At 36.8% G+C, this 14,796-nt stretch overlaps 4 protein-coding genes across 4 annotated transcripts; 3 read left to right on the forward strand and 1 right to left on the reverse strand.

Annotated features, from left to right (window-relative positions):
* Nucleotides 1–72: 72 nt before the first annotated feature.
* Nct (Nicastrin) lies at nucleotides 73–3,861 on the reverse strand. The gene is made up of 8 exons (XM_066742940.1): nucleotides 3,483–3,861; nucleotides 3,292–3,390; nucleotides 2,886–3,217; nucleotides 2,428–2,815; nucleotides 1,963–2,356; nucleotides 1,448–1,884; nucleotides 1,163–1,355; nucleotides 73–1,060 (listed from the first exon to the last, which is right to left on the reverse strand). The coding sequence occupies exons 1-8, from the start codon at nucleotides 3,535–3,537 to the stop codon at nucleotides 1,042–1,044; spliced, it is 1,917 nt and encodes a 638-aa protein (XP_066599037.1). The 5' UTR covers nucleotides 3,538–3,861; the 3' UTR covers nucleotides 73–1,041.
* A 584-nt stretch (nucleotides 3,862–4,445) lies between these two features.
* On the forward strand, nucleotides 4,446–5,668 carry LOC136783071 (peroxisomal biogenesis factor 19-like). The gene is made up of 4 exons (XM_066742900.1): nucleotides 4,446–4,578; nucleotides 5,059–5,244; nucleotides 5,308–5,468; nucleotides 5,531–5,668. Exons 1-4 carry the CDS (start codon nucleotides 4,515–4,517, stop codon nucleotides 5,531–5,533), a joined length of 414 nt encoding a protein of 137 aa, XP_066598997.1. The 5' UTR covers nucleotides 4,446–4,514; the 3' UTR covers nucleotides 5,534–5,668.
* LOC136783229 (peroxisomal biogenesis factor 19-like) lies at nucleotides 5,571–6,900 on the forward strand. Its single transcript, XM_066743192.1, has 4 exons — nucleotides 5,571–5,780; nucleotides 5,841–6,064; nucleotides 6,755–6,768; nucleotides 6,827–6,900. Exons 1-4 carry the CDS (start codon nucleotides 5,571–5,573, stop codon nucleotides 6,898–6,900), a joined length of 522 nt encoding a protein of 173 aa, XP_066599289.1.
* Nucleotides 6,081–14,706, forward strand: LOC136783230 (uncharacterized). Its single transcript, XM_066743193.1, has 14 exons — nucleotides 6,081–6,985; nucleotides 7,069–7,355; nucleotides 9,069–9,866; nucleotides 9,936–10,325; nucleotides 10,450–10,634; nucleotides 10,723–11,011; nucleotides 11,099–11,263; nucleotides 12,089–12,128; nucleotides 12,243–12,283; nucleotides 12,325–12,879; nucleotides 13,068–13,453; nucleotides 13,515–13,736; nucleotides 13,909–14,197; nucleotides 14,371–14,706. Exons 3-14 carry the CDS (start codon nucleotides 9,347–9,349, stop codon nucleotides 14,541–14,543), a joined length of 3,255 nt encoding a protein of 1,084 aa, XP_066599290.1. The 5' UTR covers nucleotides 6,081–6,985; nucleotides 7,069–7,355; nucleotides 9,069–9,346; the 3' UTR covers nucleotides 14,544–14,706.
* Nucleotides 14,707–14,796: the final 90 nt, after the last annotated feature.

Genomic DNA, 14,796 nt, shown 5'->3' on the forward strand with positions numbered 1-14,796 from the left:
CTTCTGCAATCTCAAATTTCAACATTTCCGTTTGCCATGTCGTAAAGCTAAAAAAGAAACTAATGCCAATGCTTAGGATGAAGTCAATTCATTTTTCGAAGAAATGGTACATTTTACAAAATTTATAAAATATACATACATTATTGAGAAATCAGCAATAGTATAAATTAAGAGGGTAAGGGTTTACACACACACAGCACGGTGTTAAGGTCTGCGTGTTCTTTGCAAATATCTTCAAGAGAATATATCGTATTTCGTAAAAATAAATCAAACTTCCTACAAATTTTAATGTTTCTATTATACAAAAATAAGTTAATATCATTTCTTTTGAATCATCGAATCTACACACAATAAGTGGTAACAATCGTACGCAGAATAATCATCTTAATACTGGAGAATATAGATGATTTTTATATAGCTACTTCGTGTAAAAAAGGAACAATGAGAAGCGCGCCCTACAAAGACTTCAATTACTAGCCCACTTTCAGACTGTTCCCTTTAATTTAGTTTATACACATGTGTCTTTTTCATAACTTAAATTCTTCAAAATAATTTCGCTCGTTTTTTTCTCGAAACTGTAGCAAAAAATTCACATCTATAGCTACGTCTGTACTCCTGTAAATTAGAAGCACTTAATTCGTTAAATCGTTACTTTACTACGAGTCTTAGAAAAACTTAAGTTACGTCGTCCTCTAATTAAAAGAAAATCCGTAAAATAATTTAAGAGTGAATAAAATCAATCAATTGCTCTTTTTCATCGCGTTATCAGCGCACATTATTCTACGAGGTTGCGTAAATGTTCTCGTATGTTTTCCGCAATGCCCCCCCCCCCCCCCTCCTTTTTTTTACAAGTGAGCCTTTTACTTTACGTTGATAGCGAGGATTTTCAAGAGGAGAGAAGAAACCTCGTTGAGCGGGAAGGCCTTTTACATATCGTCCGAGGGCGTACCACACATTTCACAATTAAAGACTAGTTACTGGAACATTATGGATTCTTTCCTGATCCAATCTAGCCATTGATATGTGGTCCGCTGCGTATCCCTAGCAGTCCACGGTATTGCTGTAATTATTTTATGAAATAATAATAAATTTAATCGATCCTCGAGCAATTTATTTAAATAGTCAAGTTTATTTTTCTCTCCCTCTTTCCAACTAATTTTACCTCGAGTTAAATAATATATCGGCTCGTGAATTGACGAACCAAACGAAGATAAATGAAAGGCCAGCTACGACACTGCCCAGTATCATGCTGAGACGTTCCGTTCCTGCGGAAGGTTTCAGGAACATTCGTACGCCCAGCATCTGCCAAATCGACTCGGTCCAAGTGGAAAATACACCCGATTTCATGTCGTAACCTGAAATATTAAGATAAACGTGAAAGATTCAAATTGACCATCATCAATTTTTGAAGGAACTGATATTTGACAATTGTTTTAAATTCTCTCACCGTCGATTATAAAGGCCGGACTAACAGCAACGCTAAAGTTGACCGAAGACTTTATACATACGCCGGTGAAATTAAAACCACCCATCCAAGCTAAACGCTCCTCGTGACAAGTGGCTTCATTCATTTCTGGCAATTGCTCGCCGGTAAGCAGAGCCAATAATTGAGCAGTCAAGGAAGTCGCTGGATTTGGTACCCTGTGTACGCTAACGTACAGTGGCAAGGTATGCTTTGTTAATTTCGCACCTGGCGCGGACGCTGCGCGGAAGAGATCACACTTTGCACTTTCCAAATAACAGTGCAGCATATCCAAGATAAGTTTCTCTGTGGCTGTTTCATCCATAACTGGAGCAGAACTACTATTTGTTACTTGTTGATATAGAGTCTTTCCTAAATTAATAGCCACTTTTGCTAAATTCGAAGCCAAGTCCTTTCCTTTGCTTAAAATGAAATTATATTTATCTACTAGCAATAATTAAGGACTCATAGTACATGTGAACTATCTGAAATGTGAGTACCTTTCGAACTTAAGACTCTGTGCATCATCCAGTATTCCATTGTAATAAGGATTCGTAAATTCTCCTTTGTAGCTACTTATGACTACAGTTGTAATATTCGATCTCTCCTTGAGAAAAGTTTGGGCAGAAGTAGGAGGAACGCTGTTTTCCAGAATGTCAGCAGACAGCCGCTGTTGCAATATTTTAACAAATTCGCTATTCTCATTTTTGGCATGAATATACACTCGCTGATCTCCCAATTGATCCAGCTCGATTACAGAGTGTACTTCATTCAGTTTTAAGTTTACACCTCCTAGTACATTGAAATTGCCTTGCTTTAAATCATATACCATGCGACTCGAGCCAATATAGTCAAAGGCTTCGCCATTTAGCAACGAGAAAACTACATTAGTTTCTGAAAAAAAAAAATACGTATACTGATAAACATTCGTTCAAATCCTGGGTACTAAAAACGGTTTTACGTACTCCCAGTTGTCGCATTCAAGGAATTAAGGTAATGTGCAGTGGCAAGCAGCGTAACTATTCCCGTTACCGTACTGCCTGCTCCCGGTGCAAGGCCGTCGAACAATGATGAAGCATCCAATCTGGCTGTAACAAGTATGACTGAATTTCCATCCTTATTCAATCTAAACAGTGGCCAATGCACATTTCTATCACCAAGAGGGTCACAAAATTGGGTTGGATGCAGATCTAGTTTCGATCCGCTACGCCTGATACAAGACTCGGAATTCACCGCAGCAAACATAAACGATCGCATCTCCAATGCACAAAGCGATCTCTGAGCCTGGCTCTCACGATTGTGCGCGTTGTGTTTCCAGAAGCAAGCTTTTATAGCTTCTATGTGTGTCTGATTCTAAAAGAATTAGCAATGACTATAATTTTGTTGTAACAATGTCTTAAGTAATAAAGTAAAGAAGCTGAACCTCCATGTAAAACATTGGAAATGGCCAATTTTCCATTAATAATGCGTATCCATAAGGATTCCATGGCTTCTCACAAGTCTTATATCCAGAATATCTGTTTGGACAAGTATCTTCCGGAGAGTAAAGAGGAGGACGTGATTCTGTAAGGTTATTGATCAACAGAACTCCACTGATGTTATCTGTCCCCCGAAGACGAGAGAGAATATCCCCAGTGAACATGGAGAATGGCAATACTATCGTGTAAGGACCAGCTGTAGCATTTTTTTCTAACCACATCAGATCGCTCTCAGTCTCAACCAAATGTACAACTCCAACGCTTCCTGATCTACTGGCTGATATATTTAAATGGACATAATTTAAACATTATCATTAATCAATAAATATTAATGGTTCGTCTTTAGCTTACAGGAGCAGCCAAACTGATGAGTTCCATTGTGCCTACGAAAACAAGCTGCTGCACCATCGAAGGACATATAAATCATGTCTTTAATTCTCTCAGCGGTTACTGAGAAGAAGAAGAACGAAAGGAATCAAAAGTCAAGTGATAATATGTCATCAATGTTCATTCAACAATTGCTATCAAGTATATAAACTTACCAAAATTCAGTATCAAAAATAATAATAGGCGCTTCCAGCAAAATAGTCTACCCATTTTGTCATGCAAACTTTCTGTTCAAATTCTATTTAAAAGAGTAACATAAAGAACCGCATCCACGAAAATTTCTCCTTAAAAGCACCTACGAATCCTACGAGAATTGAAAAAGTAGATTGCCCATGGACGTGAAAATTGTAAAATTCCGCTGTTTGTATGTTGTATGCACCGTGCTGACCGTTCTCGCATCAAATGGGCATCAGCCATGGATGGAGGTATACGACGTACGAAGAACGAAGTACTTGGAAGTACTTCTGTACTTGATTGGAGAGAGAGCGTTAGTCACTGGGATTAAGGCGTTAAGGGTGTAAGGGGAAGGAAGCTTTCCGGCATTTTGTTTTGATCATGTTACGTCATTTGTGTATGTATTTACTACAAGCGGGTAGCTTATACCGGCTTATACACAAATGACGTCACAAAATGTTGGACAAATTTACCTAGATGCTGATTGGCTGGTGAGAGCAGCCGTATTCAGAAAGCATACCGCTAAGGCATCACTGTCTTAAGGCTGCGTTCGTTTATTAGCTGTTAGTACTAAAACTCTACAATGTATGTCACGCAAAATATAGGTTTTCAGTACTGAAAGTATACATATGTATACTAGAAGTAGTAATGTACAAACAAAAAGGATGCATTCAACCGATCCTCAGCGGTCTCAGACGCTAAGCAAACTATGCTCATGATTGGCCAATTTTAACTGATCAACCAATCATAAGCACAGTTTACTCAGCGGCTGAGACCGCGTGGGTCGGTTGTGAATGCACCCAAATCTAATGTCACCGCTAACAAAGCACTCAAATCCGATTGGCACAGCCTAACAGACCATGGCGCCATGGCGGTCCAATCAGCATCAGCATTAAGCAATATCTTTTTTCATAAGAAGGAAGCATTACAGAATACAGAATTGCCAACAATACAAGACTAACTAAATAAGAGATATTTCATTAATTTCAAGCTCGTATACATGATAGCTAAGGATGTCCGACGATAAGAATATACAGGATGAACCAGCAGATTCGGAGTTAGACGAGCTACTGGATAGTAAGAAATTAAAAACATTTCCAATATTTTAATTCAAAAGCTTATTGCTTCAAGTCCATTCTAACCTTGTTTGAAGTAATGTCTATTAGTATATTAGCCCTAAGAGAGGGCCGGTAATTATCCCTTTACAAACAAGGTTTTATGTTCACCAATATTTATAGACATGTACAAGACTCGCATTACGTCAATTCTCTAAAGTTTCGCTGTCCAAATATGGATCAGGCCGGTTCTCTAAGGATTAATATACGAGTGATCAAAATTTTAAAACAGCAATGAAACTACGAGCGCGCATCAAGTTTTTCTACAATAATTATTCATGAGATATTTATTAATTTTGAGATTTTGGGTTTTCGATGACGCAATGACATAAAGAGTTTAAATTATGGTATTACATATATATGTATATTTACATTGCATAACATAATCAAGTAGGGTAAAATAGTTTATTTTTAGGCATCTACTTATATATATTTATTTCAGGTGCTTTAAAAGACTTTGATAAAGGGCTTAAGTTAAGTCAAGAAAAAAAAGAAATTGTGGATGGTGGAACAGGCTCTTCAAAGGAAGCTTTGGAGGCAACGTCCACGGATGAAAGCTGGACAAAAGATTTTATTAAACATGCTGCGGATCAGTTTGAAAAGAATCTTCAAAATCTTATGCAAAATGGTAATTACCAGACTTGCATTAGTGTAATGAGAAAATATAACTATTAATTTTGGTCATAAACAGAGAACGAAGACTTAGGGGCTTCTTTTCAAAAGATGGCTCAAACAGTTGCAAGTGCTATGGTAGATGGAAATAGTACAGACGGTGAGGATCCTGCGATAGATTTTCAATCTGCGGTGGCTCGTGCTCTAAAAGATCTATCCGAGACAACAGAAAATTTACAGGTATTAAATTATTGTGATTCAATGATGAGCAACGGCGCAGCAGATATAAATTTTTAAAATAGTGATGTTAATTTTAAGAATATACCTGAGGATTTAGCATCCATGTTTGGTCAAACATGTTTAGAAGATGGATCTGGTGATATTTTTCCTTTTATGGAAAATATGATGCAGTCGCTTTTATCCAAAGAAATTTTATACCCATCACTCAAAGAGCTGGTGGACAAATACCCGGAATGGTTGCAAAGCAAGGAGCCTACCTTATCCTTGGAAGATTTGAATAAATATAAAAAGCAATTACAGCTCATGCAAAAAGTAATTTAAAATTGGAGTTTGTAACATATATGTTTTTAATTGGAAAAATGTTATTTATAGATTTGTACCGAGTTCGAAGCAGAAAAAGATGACGATACAGAAGAATTGAAAAGGCATAGATTTAAATTGATTTTAAACTTTTTACAAGAAATGCAAAAGTATGGTCAGCCCCCTGAGGAGCTCGTAGGTGAACAACCAGCACTTTTTCAATTCGATAACGATGATAATCCTATTCTGTCGTCTCTTTCATCGGGAGCTGAAGCTCCTAAGAATTGCTGCCTTATGTAAAAGCGTAAAGAATTGCAATGCAATATATTCGTTGAAAGAAAGAAATTGGTAATAGGATATTATATTAATTAAAATTTGGCAATCATTGTATTTGCCAAAAAAACTATTTATTAGTGTACTGTACCGGAAAGACATTTTTTCATTCTACTAATACAACAATTACAAAAATTTAATTGCAGAGTACAGCGAATAATAAATAAGATTAGAAATTATTTATAAATATTTTTGTTACAAAACGAGATACAGCATGATACGATCATTATTGTAATTTGACGATATAAATTTCATCGATGATATTTTTTACAGAATCATTGTGAAAATTGCTTATTCGTATAAAGAGAGAGAATGAAAAATGAGTTGCAATTGAATCGATTAATATTGACAGTAGCCGTGTTCGGTTATTACTGCTAGTAAACTTGCAACACCGAGAATCTACATTTTATGTGACAGAGATTATAGAATTTCAGTACTTGCGGCTCACTTGTGGTAACAACCGAACACGGCCAATCAAATAACTTGCGGTAACACCTGCATAACTCATATCTTTCCTGCATTTAACAGGGTGTTACATCGTTTCTAATCATCATACAATGCTGTAATCTTGTACACTTTATATTTGGAAAAGTTTAATATATATGTAGTATGCGTAAATTATTTAATAAAACAAAAAAAAATTGTGTTTGCAGGGTGTTGAAAAAAAGTGGGTCTCTTCTCTGCTTTTTCTTGTCTTAAAATGTGCAGTTTTGGGGACATTTCAGTGTACCCATTCTACTTCCTCAACTTGCATATATTAATTATTTTAATGATGGCCAAAACCTCCCGATACGTATAATAATTGGTCCATTTATCTTTTTGGATTGTCATACTCGGTTATTGCAAGCTTGAAAGTTTCAGACGAAGAAGATTTTTTTAAGATAGTTACGTAATATGCAAAGTCACTCGCAACTAATTAATTACAATATTACTGTCACTGTTCTATAATTAATAATACGTACAATAGGTTTTTCTAGACACTTGGGAGAACATGCAAACCAATCAATTAGAAGTCACAAACAACAAATCATGTAACACAGAAAGAATTCCGACAGGAAGGACAAGGTCATAAAGTGATAATGAACGTGAACAATTGCCATTATAAAGTAGACGGTTTGTAACGATTCAGTTCAAACGCGTTATTATGAAATAGTAAAATAAATGGCATAATCGACGATATGTATCATATTTGGTAGCTAAACATTAACAAGACTGAGAATGATTGGATTAAGAATTCAATCGAAAGACGAATTGGTAAGAACGTTTTGCCTATGAAATTATAGTTGTAAATAATTAATCCGTTGCGCGATGGGTAAAAGTGAGAAAAAATATAAATTTATTAGTATCTATACGGATGGCTTTGAAAATAAATAATTTTGCACGAATGGAGTTTTATTCGTATTATTTTCTTCGTGGTGCATTTGAATAAATTTTGAGGAAAAGGAAATATAACAAATGTTCATCAATTAATATGTGCTGAATCTACGCGTCCAAATTGCAACTGCAGTATTATCGGCCGTTCCCTCCTCTCGAGGGAAACACTATGTAAAAAATATGCAGATTAGAGTTTAATGAGTGAAGAAACGCATGTCATGTACACTACCGTTCAAAAGTTTAAGACCACTTGAAACATTTGGCTGAAAAACATTTGCTTCTTTAAACGCGCATAGCTTGATAACGACGAAAGATACAAGAAAATTAAAAACAGCATTGGAAAAATGACGAAATTCCGCATAGGATGGAATTAGATTCATTTACCAAAAGCTTATAATTATAGAGTTGCAATTGAATAAAAATGCTACTAAATTAAAAATTTTTAATTTTTCATTATGCCAATTCAACCTGTTGCAGCACTTGTAATAATTATGGTAACTATGTGAAACTTTGGTGACATAAAGCTCAAAATTTTAGCTTTAATTTGAGCTATCAAACATAACGATATTCATTGTATTTCCTTATTTTCATAACGTTTTTCTGAGTGATGTCGAGAAAAATTTTTCACCGAAAAACCACTGCCCAAGCATTTGAAACAATTTCAGATCGAAGAATCCGTCGGTATTAAACGACTTATTCTACTTATTCCATATTGCGCTTTTATTTATTTAACACAAATAACTATTCATTTTTAAATTAAATCAACAAATGTAGAGTAATGATTAACCAAATCTATTTTATTAGTTCGAAGATTTATAATTATCATATTTCTTTTAATTGAATAAAATTGCAATATGAAACAAGTAGAATAAATCGTTTAATACCGACGGATTCTTCGATCTGAAATTGTTTCACATGCTTGGGCAGTTGTTTTTCGGTGAAAAGTTTTTCTCGACATCACTCAGAAAAACGTTATGAAAGTAAGGAAATACAATGAATATCGTTATGTTTGATAGCTCAAATTAAAGCTAAAACTTTGAGCTTTATGTCACCAAAGTTTCACATAGTTACCATAATTATTACAAGTGCTGCAACAGGTTGAATTGGCATAATGAAAAATTAAAAATTTTAAATTTAGTAGCATTTTTATTCAATTGCAACTCTATAATTATAAGCTTTTCGTAAATGAATCTAATTCCATCCTATGCGGAATTTCGTCATCTTTCCAATGCTGTTTTCAATTTTCTTGTATCTTTCTTCGTTATCAAGCTATGCGCGTTTAGAGAAGCAAATGTTTTTCAGCCAAATTTTTTAAGCGGTCTTAAACTTTGACCGGTAGTGTACATACGTATAGAGAGACACGATAATTGGCAACTTGAAGGGGGATTCGTCCAAGCTCTTCTCTCTCTCTCTCTCTCTCTCTCTCTCTCTCTCCGTGCAATAAATAAAACAACAACGGGTTTCCCCACTTCAAAATTCACTCGCAGTTGTAGCATGCAACTTGACGCTCGTTGTTGTAATATCGTCAATTATCAATAGCTCTAATTTTTATTGAAAATTTTGTAACATAAGACTTATATAATTTGCGTTTAGATTGAACGAGAAAGGACTGACTGACTATTCGAAACGAGCAAAATTCCAATCGAATCTCACTGGTGAAAAAAACAGCAGCTGCTTGTCTATTCGTATATATATATATATATATATATCTATATAGTATATATAGCTGTGTGATGGATAAAATTGTTGTAAATTCACTGTTCATCTTTATCGAATGAAAAGTGCATCGTTAGAGGCTCGAAGGTAGTCGTATAAAGGAGAAAAATTAAAGTATCGACAGTGTGTCGACTGTGAACCGCTTAGCTGGGAGAATGGCAGTGCTCAGCTTATATTTCATAGTGGATCTCTCCATCCTTCTGGCGCTCCTCTTGACAGGATTTTATCTATATATGAGGCGAAACTTCAACTATTGGAAAAAGCGCGGAGTCGAGCAATTGACGCCTATTCTATTTTTCGGGAATTTCGGTGAGATTGTTATGCAAAGAAAGTCATTCGGAAAATTCGTTAAGGACACATACAACAGTTACAAAGGATCGCGTTACGTTGGATTCTACATTTTCGACGATCCTCACTTGCTAATTTTGGAGCCCGAATTGGTAAAGCATATCTTCGTCAAAGATTTCCATTACTTTTCCGACAAGCATGCCTCGCCAGATCCCAATGACAGGCTGGGGGCATCCAATTTATTCATGATTAAAAATCCTGCGTGGAAAATTGTGAGGAAGAAGCTCAGTCCGATTTACACTTCCGGAAAATTGAAAAATTTGTTTCAATTGTTGGTGGTCATTGGACGCAATATCGATAAGCATCTGGAACAGATGCATTTGGAAGGTTCTCTCCCCCTGCCTCTCGCGCGCTCGTAGAGAGAGAAATTTGTTCGAGTATTTTCTTGTTTCGCAGGTGCTGGCAAAGTGATGGAAATGAAAGAACTAACGGCTAAAATCACTACCGATATGATCGCCACCACTGCCTATGGTTTGCAAGCCAACTCCTTGGAGAATCCTCAAGCTGAATTTCGCAAATATGGTAGAAAGATCTTTGAATTTAGTGGCTGGAGGGGAATCGAGTTTATGGTCATTTTCTTCTATCCCAAACTCGTAAAATTGATTCGAGCGAAATTCTTTGGGAAAGAAGCTACCGAATTTTTGAGATCAGTCTTTTGGGATACACTGGAATGCAGGATCCAATCGAAAGAAAAAAGGAACGACTTGATTGATATGCTGATAGAGCTCAGAGAGAATAACAAGGGTCAAGTTTTTCATGGTTTCAGTAAGTTTCTACAGAGCTTTCGTGTACCGCTCTGTCGATTTCTTCTCTCTGGGGGGGGGGGGGGGGGGGGAGGGGTTGTGCTCCATATACATATAATTAATACAATTTGCATGTGCCTTACAAAGAATTTCTCCATCTATCGTAGGATTCGAAGGGGATGACTTGTTGTCTCAAGCTGCAGTATTCTTCACCGGTGGCTTTGAGACTTCGGCGGGTACAACGTCCTTTACTCTCTACGAGTTGGCAATGAATTCTAAAATTCAAGCTAAAATCCGTGATGAAATTCACAATGCTTTGGCAGAAACCGATGGACATGTTACATACGATATGGTAATTCAGAGATTACTTTTTGCGAGGATCAGAGGAGTCCCCACTCCTCCTTCCTGATACATAATATTTTTGCCTCTTATTATATCAGATCAATAAGTTGCCTTATATGGAAATGGCAATAGCGGAAACTTTACGCAAATATCCTCCGCTTCCGTTTTTGGATCGTGTTGTAAGCGCAGATTACAAAGTACCAGGATCGGATCTTGTCTTGGAGAAAGGCAGAGTTGTTAATTTACCAATGCTAGGATTTCACTATGATCCGGAATATTATCCCGATCCTGAGAAGTACGATCCCGAAAGATTTACCGAGGAAAACAAGAAGAGCAGACCTGCTTTTACTTATTTCCCATTCGGCGAAGGACCCCACATGTGTATAGGTATATGCATATATAGTGTGCGCGTGTGTAACGCTCTTTCATCGCTATTTTTCTCATTATATGTACATTCGATCCTTTGCTCTTCAGGTATGAGGCTAGGTATCATACAAACGAAGCTTGCTCTACTTCAAATATTAAATAAGTGGGAGGTTGTGCCATGCGAGCAAACCCCCGATCCACTTGTATTGGATCCAAAAGCAGTAACGACGCAAGCTCTGGGTGGAATACATCTTACTATCCGAAAAATTACTAGCTAATTGCACAATATGTCATATACATTAGAAAGCGAACAATTTGATCATTTTGCATGCTCTGTTAAACTTTTGAACAAACGAAAACTGATTGTATACTTATATTCTACAATTAGGGACAGCGATGTACAACAATATTGTCGACAATAATTATATAGTTTTAATTTATAAAATAGTATTTTGATTTGTGCGATGATAATTCTGACAATATTACAGATGCGAACGATTCAAGAGATTATACGAGCAGATGACAAATTCCCCCCCCCCCCCCCCCCTGAAATTCTACCGAGAGAGGGAGCGTTTATAATGAGATGTATATTATATTCTCTAATATATTTATCGCGTGTGATAATTAAAATAAAACGTTCCACTCTTTTTAAAGTATAATGAGTTAAGAAATTGTACCCTTGCGCATAATCAATCGGAGGAATAAAATATGTATGATGGATCAATCGAGAGAGATTCACTGTCAAGCGGAGCAATGAGATCAATTGAGAGTAAGATATATAGCCATACGACACACTGATACACGATAGATTGAGCAGAGCAATTTGCTTGATAGTAGCGCGCAGTTGAAATTCGCTTCCAGTCGAAAGAGCTGAAAGATAAGTTTCTATGTACAGCGACTGGTATCTAGTAGAAAGCTGATAATGGATAATGGAATCTCAGAGCTGTACCATTATTGTTGAGTATTTTTTTGGTCAGTTGGTGTGTGTCGGTATGTAGGATGATTGGTGATTTTTGCGTCAATATATCATTGACGTTGACGACGGCTGATTAAAGAAATTTTACAGAGTACTGGTTAGTTGATTATATAATATCAAAGTGAGCCGAGTAAACGCGCAGAGTGAACCAATGGAGAAAATGTGAGAGAGAACATTTGGCAAATATAATAAAATATAGAGCGGCTGGGTCAATGTAATACGTGCGGCCGTCTGAGTGCGATTAATTATGTCGTTATATTAATATAATGCCAATAGTGACGATAATCAATCGATTGGACAAAAGACGCGTACGATGAGTAAATAAATTAAGTTGAATTGATGAAATAATTGATATAAGAGAGAGAGAGAGAGAGAGAGAGAGAGAGAGAAATGGCTATTACAGTATCGAGTTTTTGTATCGAGATGGTCATCATCCTCTTTTGCCTTATCGTAACGATAATCGGGTTTTTGTTAAAGCAGAAATTTAATTATTGGAAAAGACGGGGAGTCCCTTTCATCCCACCCTTTAGAATATATCTAAACTTTTTCGATTGGTTCTTGCCACGAGTATCGACCGGAGGTATAGTCAGGCAGCTGTACGAACAAAGTGCCGGGCTTCCTTACGTAGGCCTCTACATATTCGAGCGACCCGTCCTGATGGCTCGAGACCCTGAAATTATCAAGCACGTCTTGATCAAGCACTCGGATATATTCGACGATAGATTGGTCTATTCGAGGGAAGCTGACATTTTGGGACACGCTAATTTATTTGGACTGAGAAATCCAGCTTGGAAATTTCTCAGATCCAAAATGACTCCTCTTTTCACGTCGTTAAAATTGAAAAAAATTTTTGAGCTTCTGCAGGGTGTCGCGAGTGACCTCGACACTCATATGACGAATAGATTGATAGACGGTAGGTATCTTACCTGCATTTATATATATATATATATCGCTCTACTATTATATGAAAAATTCTCACGAGTCTCCAAGTGATGAGCTGTGCGGCGCGTGAGAGGAATATATATCTATATGCAATAAGTTTATCGCATGCAATTAATTCTCTTCCCTATATATATATCGTTATAATTACATGTTAAACAGACGAAGCGAGCAGCTTGGACATGAAAGAGATCTGTGCGAAATACACGACTGATGCGATTAGTGCAAGTGCATTCGGCACACGAGCAAACAGCCTGAACAATCCGGATGCAGAATTTCGCAAATACGGTGGGAAACTATTTGACTTTCAATTGTGGCACGGCTTCGAGGCGAAGGCTATAACATTTTCCCCGAGCCTGGTCAACTTGCTAAAACTGTCCTTCTTCGAGAGGAGCAGCACAAACTTTCTGAGAAAAGTCTTTTGGGATATCGCGAAAGAGAGGGAAACATTGAACGAGTCGAGAAACGATTTGTTGGATCTTTTGATGCGACTTAAAAAGGAATACGAAGCTAATCCAGGCGAGAGCATCTTTCGTAAGCTCCATTCAGTACATATATATATATATATATATATTTCTTTCGAATAAATCTTAATTGTGGCGGAGTGAGATACTTCAAAGTATTCAAGCATTTCCTCTTTCCATAGCATTCCAAGGTGATTACTTGGTCGCTCAGGCAGCTATATTTTTTGGTGCCGGTTACGAATCATCGTCATCCGCAATGTTCTTCACTCTTTATGAATTGGCTCTGCAACCGGAGCTCCAGGCAAAGCTCAGGAATAAAATTACTAGTGCCATACAAGAAAATGGTGGCAAGGTTACATACGAAATGGTATATATATATATATATATATAATCACTTGGAAATATAACAATAATTATAATTATCTTCGTAGGAGAGCTAGAATTAATTAGCATTAAAATTCTTAACGAGCCATTACGATTGATGATAATGCATTCTAATTACGCGCGCGTATAATAGGAAAATAAAAATAATATTTAAGGTGCTGTCACTGGACTATCTCAATATGGTTCTCTCGGAGACTCTTCGAAAGTATCCAGCGCTTCCAGTTTTGGATAGAGTGGCTAACGAAGATTACAAGATACCAGGCACAGATTTGACCATAGAAAAGGGCACCGCTGTACTAATTCCAATGCTCGGCTTACATTACGACCCTGACTATTTTCCGCAACCGGAGAAATTTGATCCCGAACGATTTTCCGAAGGGAACCTCAAGACAAGACCATCCACTGTCTATTTACCATTCGGAGCAGGGCCACGCATTTGTATTGGTTAGCGCCAACAGCTCTTTCATCACATTGTTACATATACGTTTGTCGCGAGGGGACATTTCTCTCTCCAAGCGCAAATACTTCAAAATTTGAATAGAGCACACACACATATAATTACATAATCAATCGAATAGTCAACTCTAGCACAAATACATGGTATAATGATTTTTCAGGAGTCAGGTTGGCCCATCTGCAATCCAAGCTTGGTTTGATTCATTTAATCTCTCGATACGAGTTCTCGCCGAACGACAAAACTATGATTCCCCTGGAATTCGATACGAAGGGCCATTTGACTACGACTGCCAAAGGATTGTACTTGAACGTCAAAAGAATCAAACAACTCTAAATTTACCTACGATATATCATCGAAAATTAATGTAAAATCTTCACTTTCCTCATACAGCTACGAAACTCCAGAGTGCCTTTTATATATTGCGCCTCTTGCAACTGCACATTACAACTAACTGAAAAACACTCTTAGATTGAATAAAACGTGCGAAATATGCAAAGCTGCGTTCGATTTATATCAATTATTATATTACGCGTCATAATCATTATCTTCTGCATATATTTTTGTTCAATTAAAAAGTTTGTAGAGG

This window comes from Prorops nasuta, unplaced genomic scaffold (assembly GCF_024137725.1).
Source record: "Prorops nasuta isolate Cenicafe-Biocafe unplaced genomic scaffold, Cenicafe_Pnas_1.2 PNAS00032, whole genome shotgun sequence".
Classification (NCBI taxonomy): domain Eukaryota; kingdom Metazoa; phylum Arthropoda; class Insecta; order Hymenoptera; family Bethylidae; genus Prorops; species Prorops nasuta.

Excerpts from the sequence above, each read along its gene's own strand:
- Nct (XM_066742940.1), bottom strand. The coding sequence starts at position 3,537 with ATGGGTAGACTATTTTGCTGGAAGCGCCTATTATTATTTTTGATACTG. Across the intron at positions 2,357-2,427 it reads CTTGAATGCGACAACTGGGA|AAACTAATGTAGTTTTCTCG; the intron begins GTACGTAAAACC and ends TTTTTTTTTCAG. Across the intron at positions 1,356-1,447 it reads TCCGGCCTTTATAATCGACG|GTTACGACATGAAATCGGGT; the intron begins GTGAGAGAATTT and ends TTAATATTTCAG.
- LOC136783071 (XM_066742900.1), top strand. The coding sequence starts at position 4,515 with ATGTCCGACGATAAGAATATACAGGATGAACCAGCAGATTCGGAGTTA. Across the intron at positions 4,579-5,058 it reads GTTAGACGAGCTACTGGATA|GTGCTTTAAAAGACTTTGAT; the intron begins GTAAGAAATTAA and ends TATTTATTTCAG. Across the intron at positions 5,245-5,307 it reads TCAAAATCTTATGCAAAATG|AGAACGAAGACTTAGGGGCT; the intron begins GTAATTACCAGA and ends GGTCATAAACAG.
- LOC136783229 (XM_066743192.1), top strand. The coding sequence starts at position 5,571 with ATGTTTGGTCAAACATGTTTAGAAGATGGATCTGGTGATATTTTTCCT. Across the intron at positions 5,781-5,840 it reads AATTACAGCTCATGCAAAAA|ATTTGTACCGAGTTCGAAGC; the intron begins GTAATTTAAAAT and ends TGTTATTTATAG.
- LOC136783230 (XM_066743193.1), top strand. The coding sequence starts at position 9,347 with ATGGCAGTGCTCAGCTTATATTTCATAGTGGATCTCTCCATCCTTCTG. Across the intron at positions 9,867-9,935 it reads GGAACAGATGCATTTGGAAG|GTGCTGGCAAAGTGATGGAA; the intron begins GTTCTCTCCCCC and ends CTTGTTTCGCAG. Across the intron at positions 12,129-12,242 it reads AGTGAACCAATGGAGAAAAT|TGACGATAATCAATCGATTG; the intron begins GTGAGAGAGAAC and ends TAATGCCAATAG.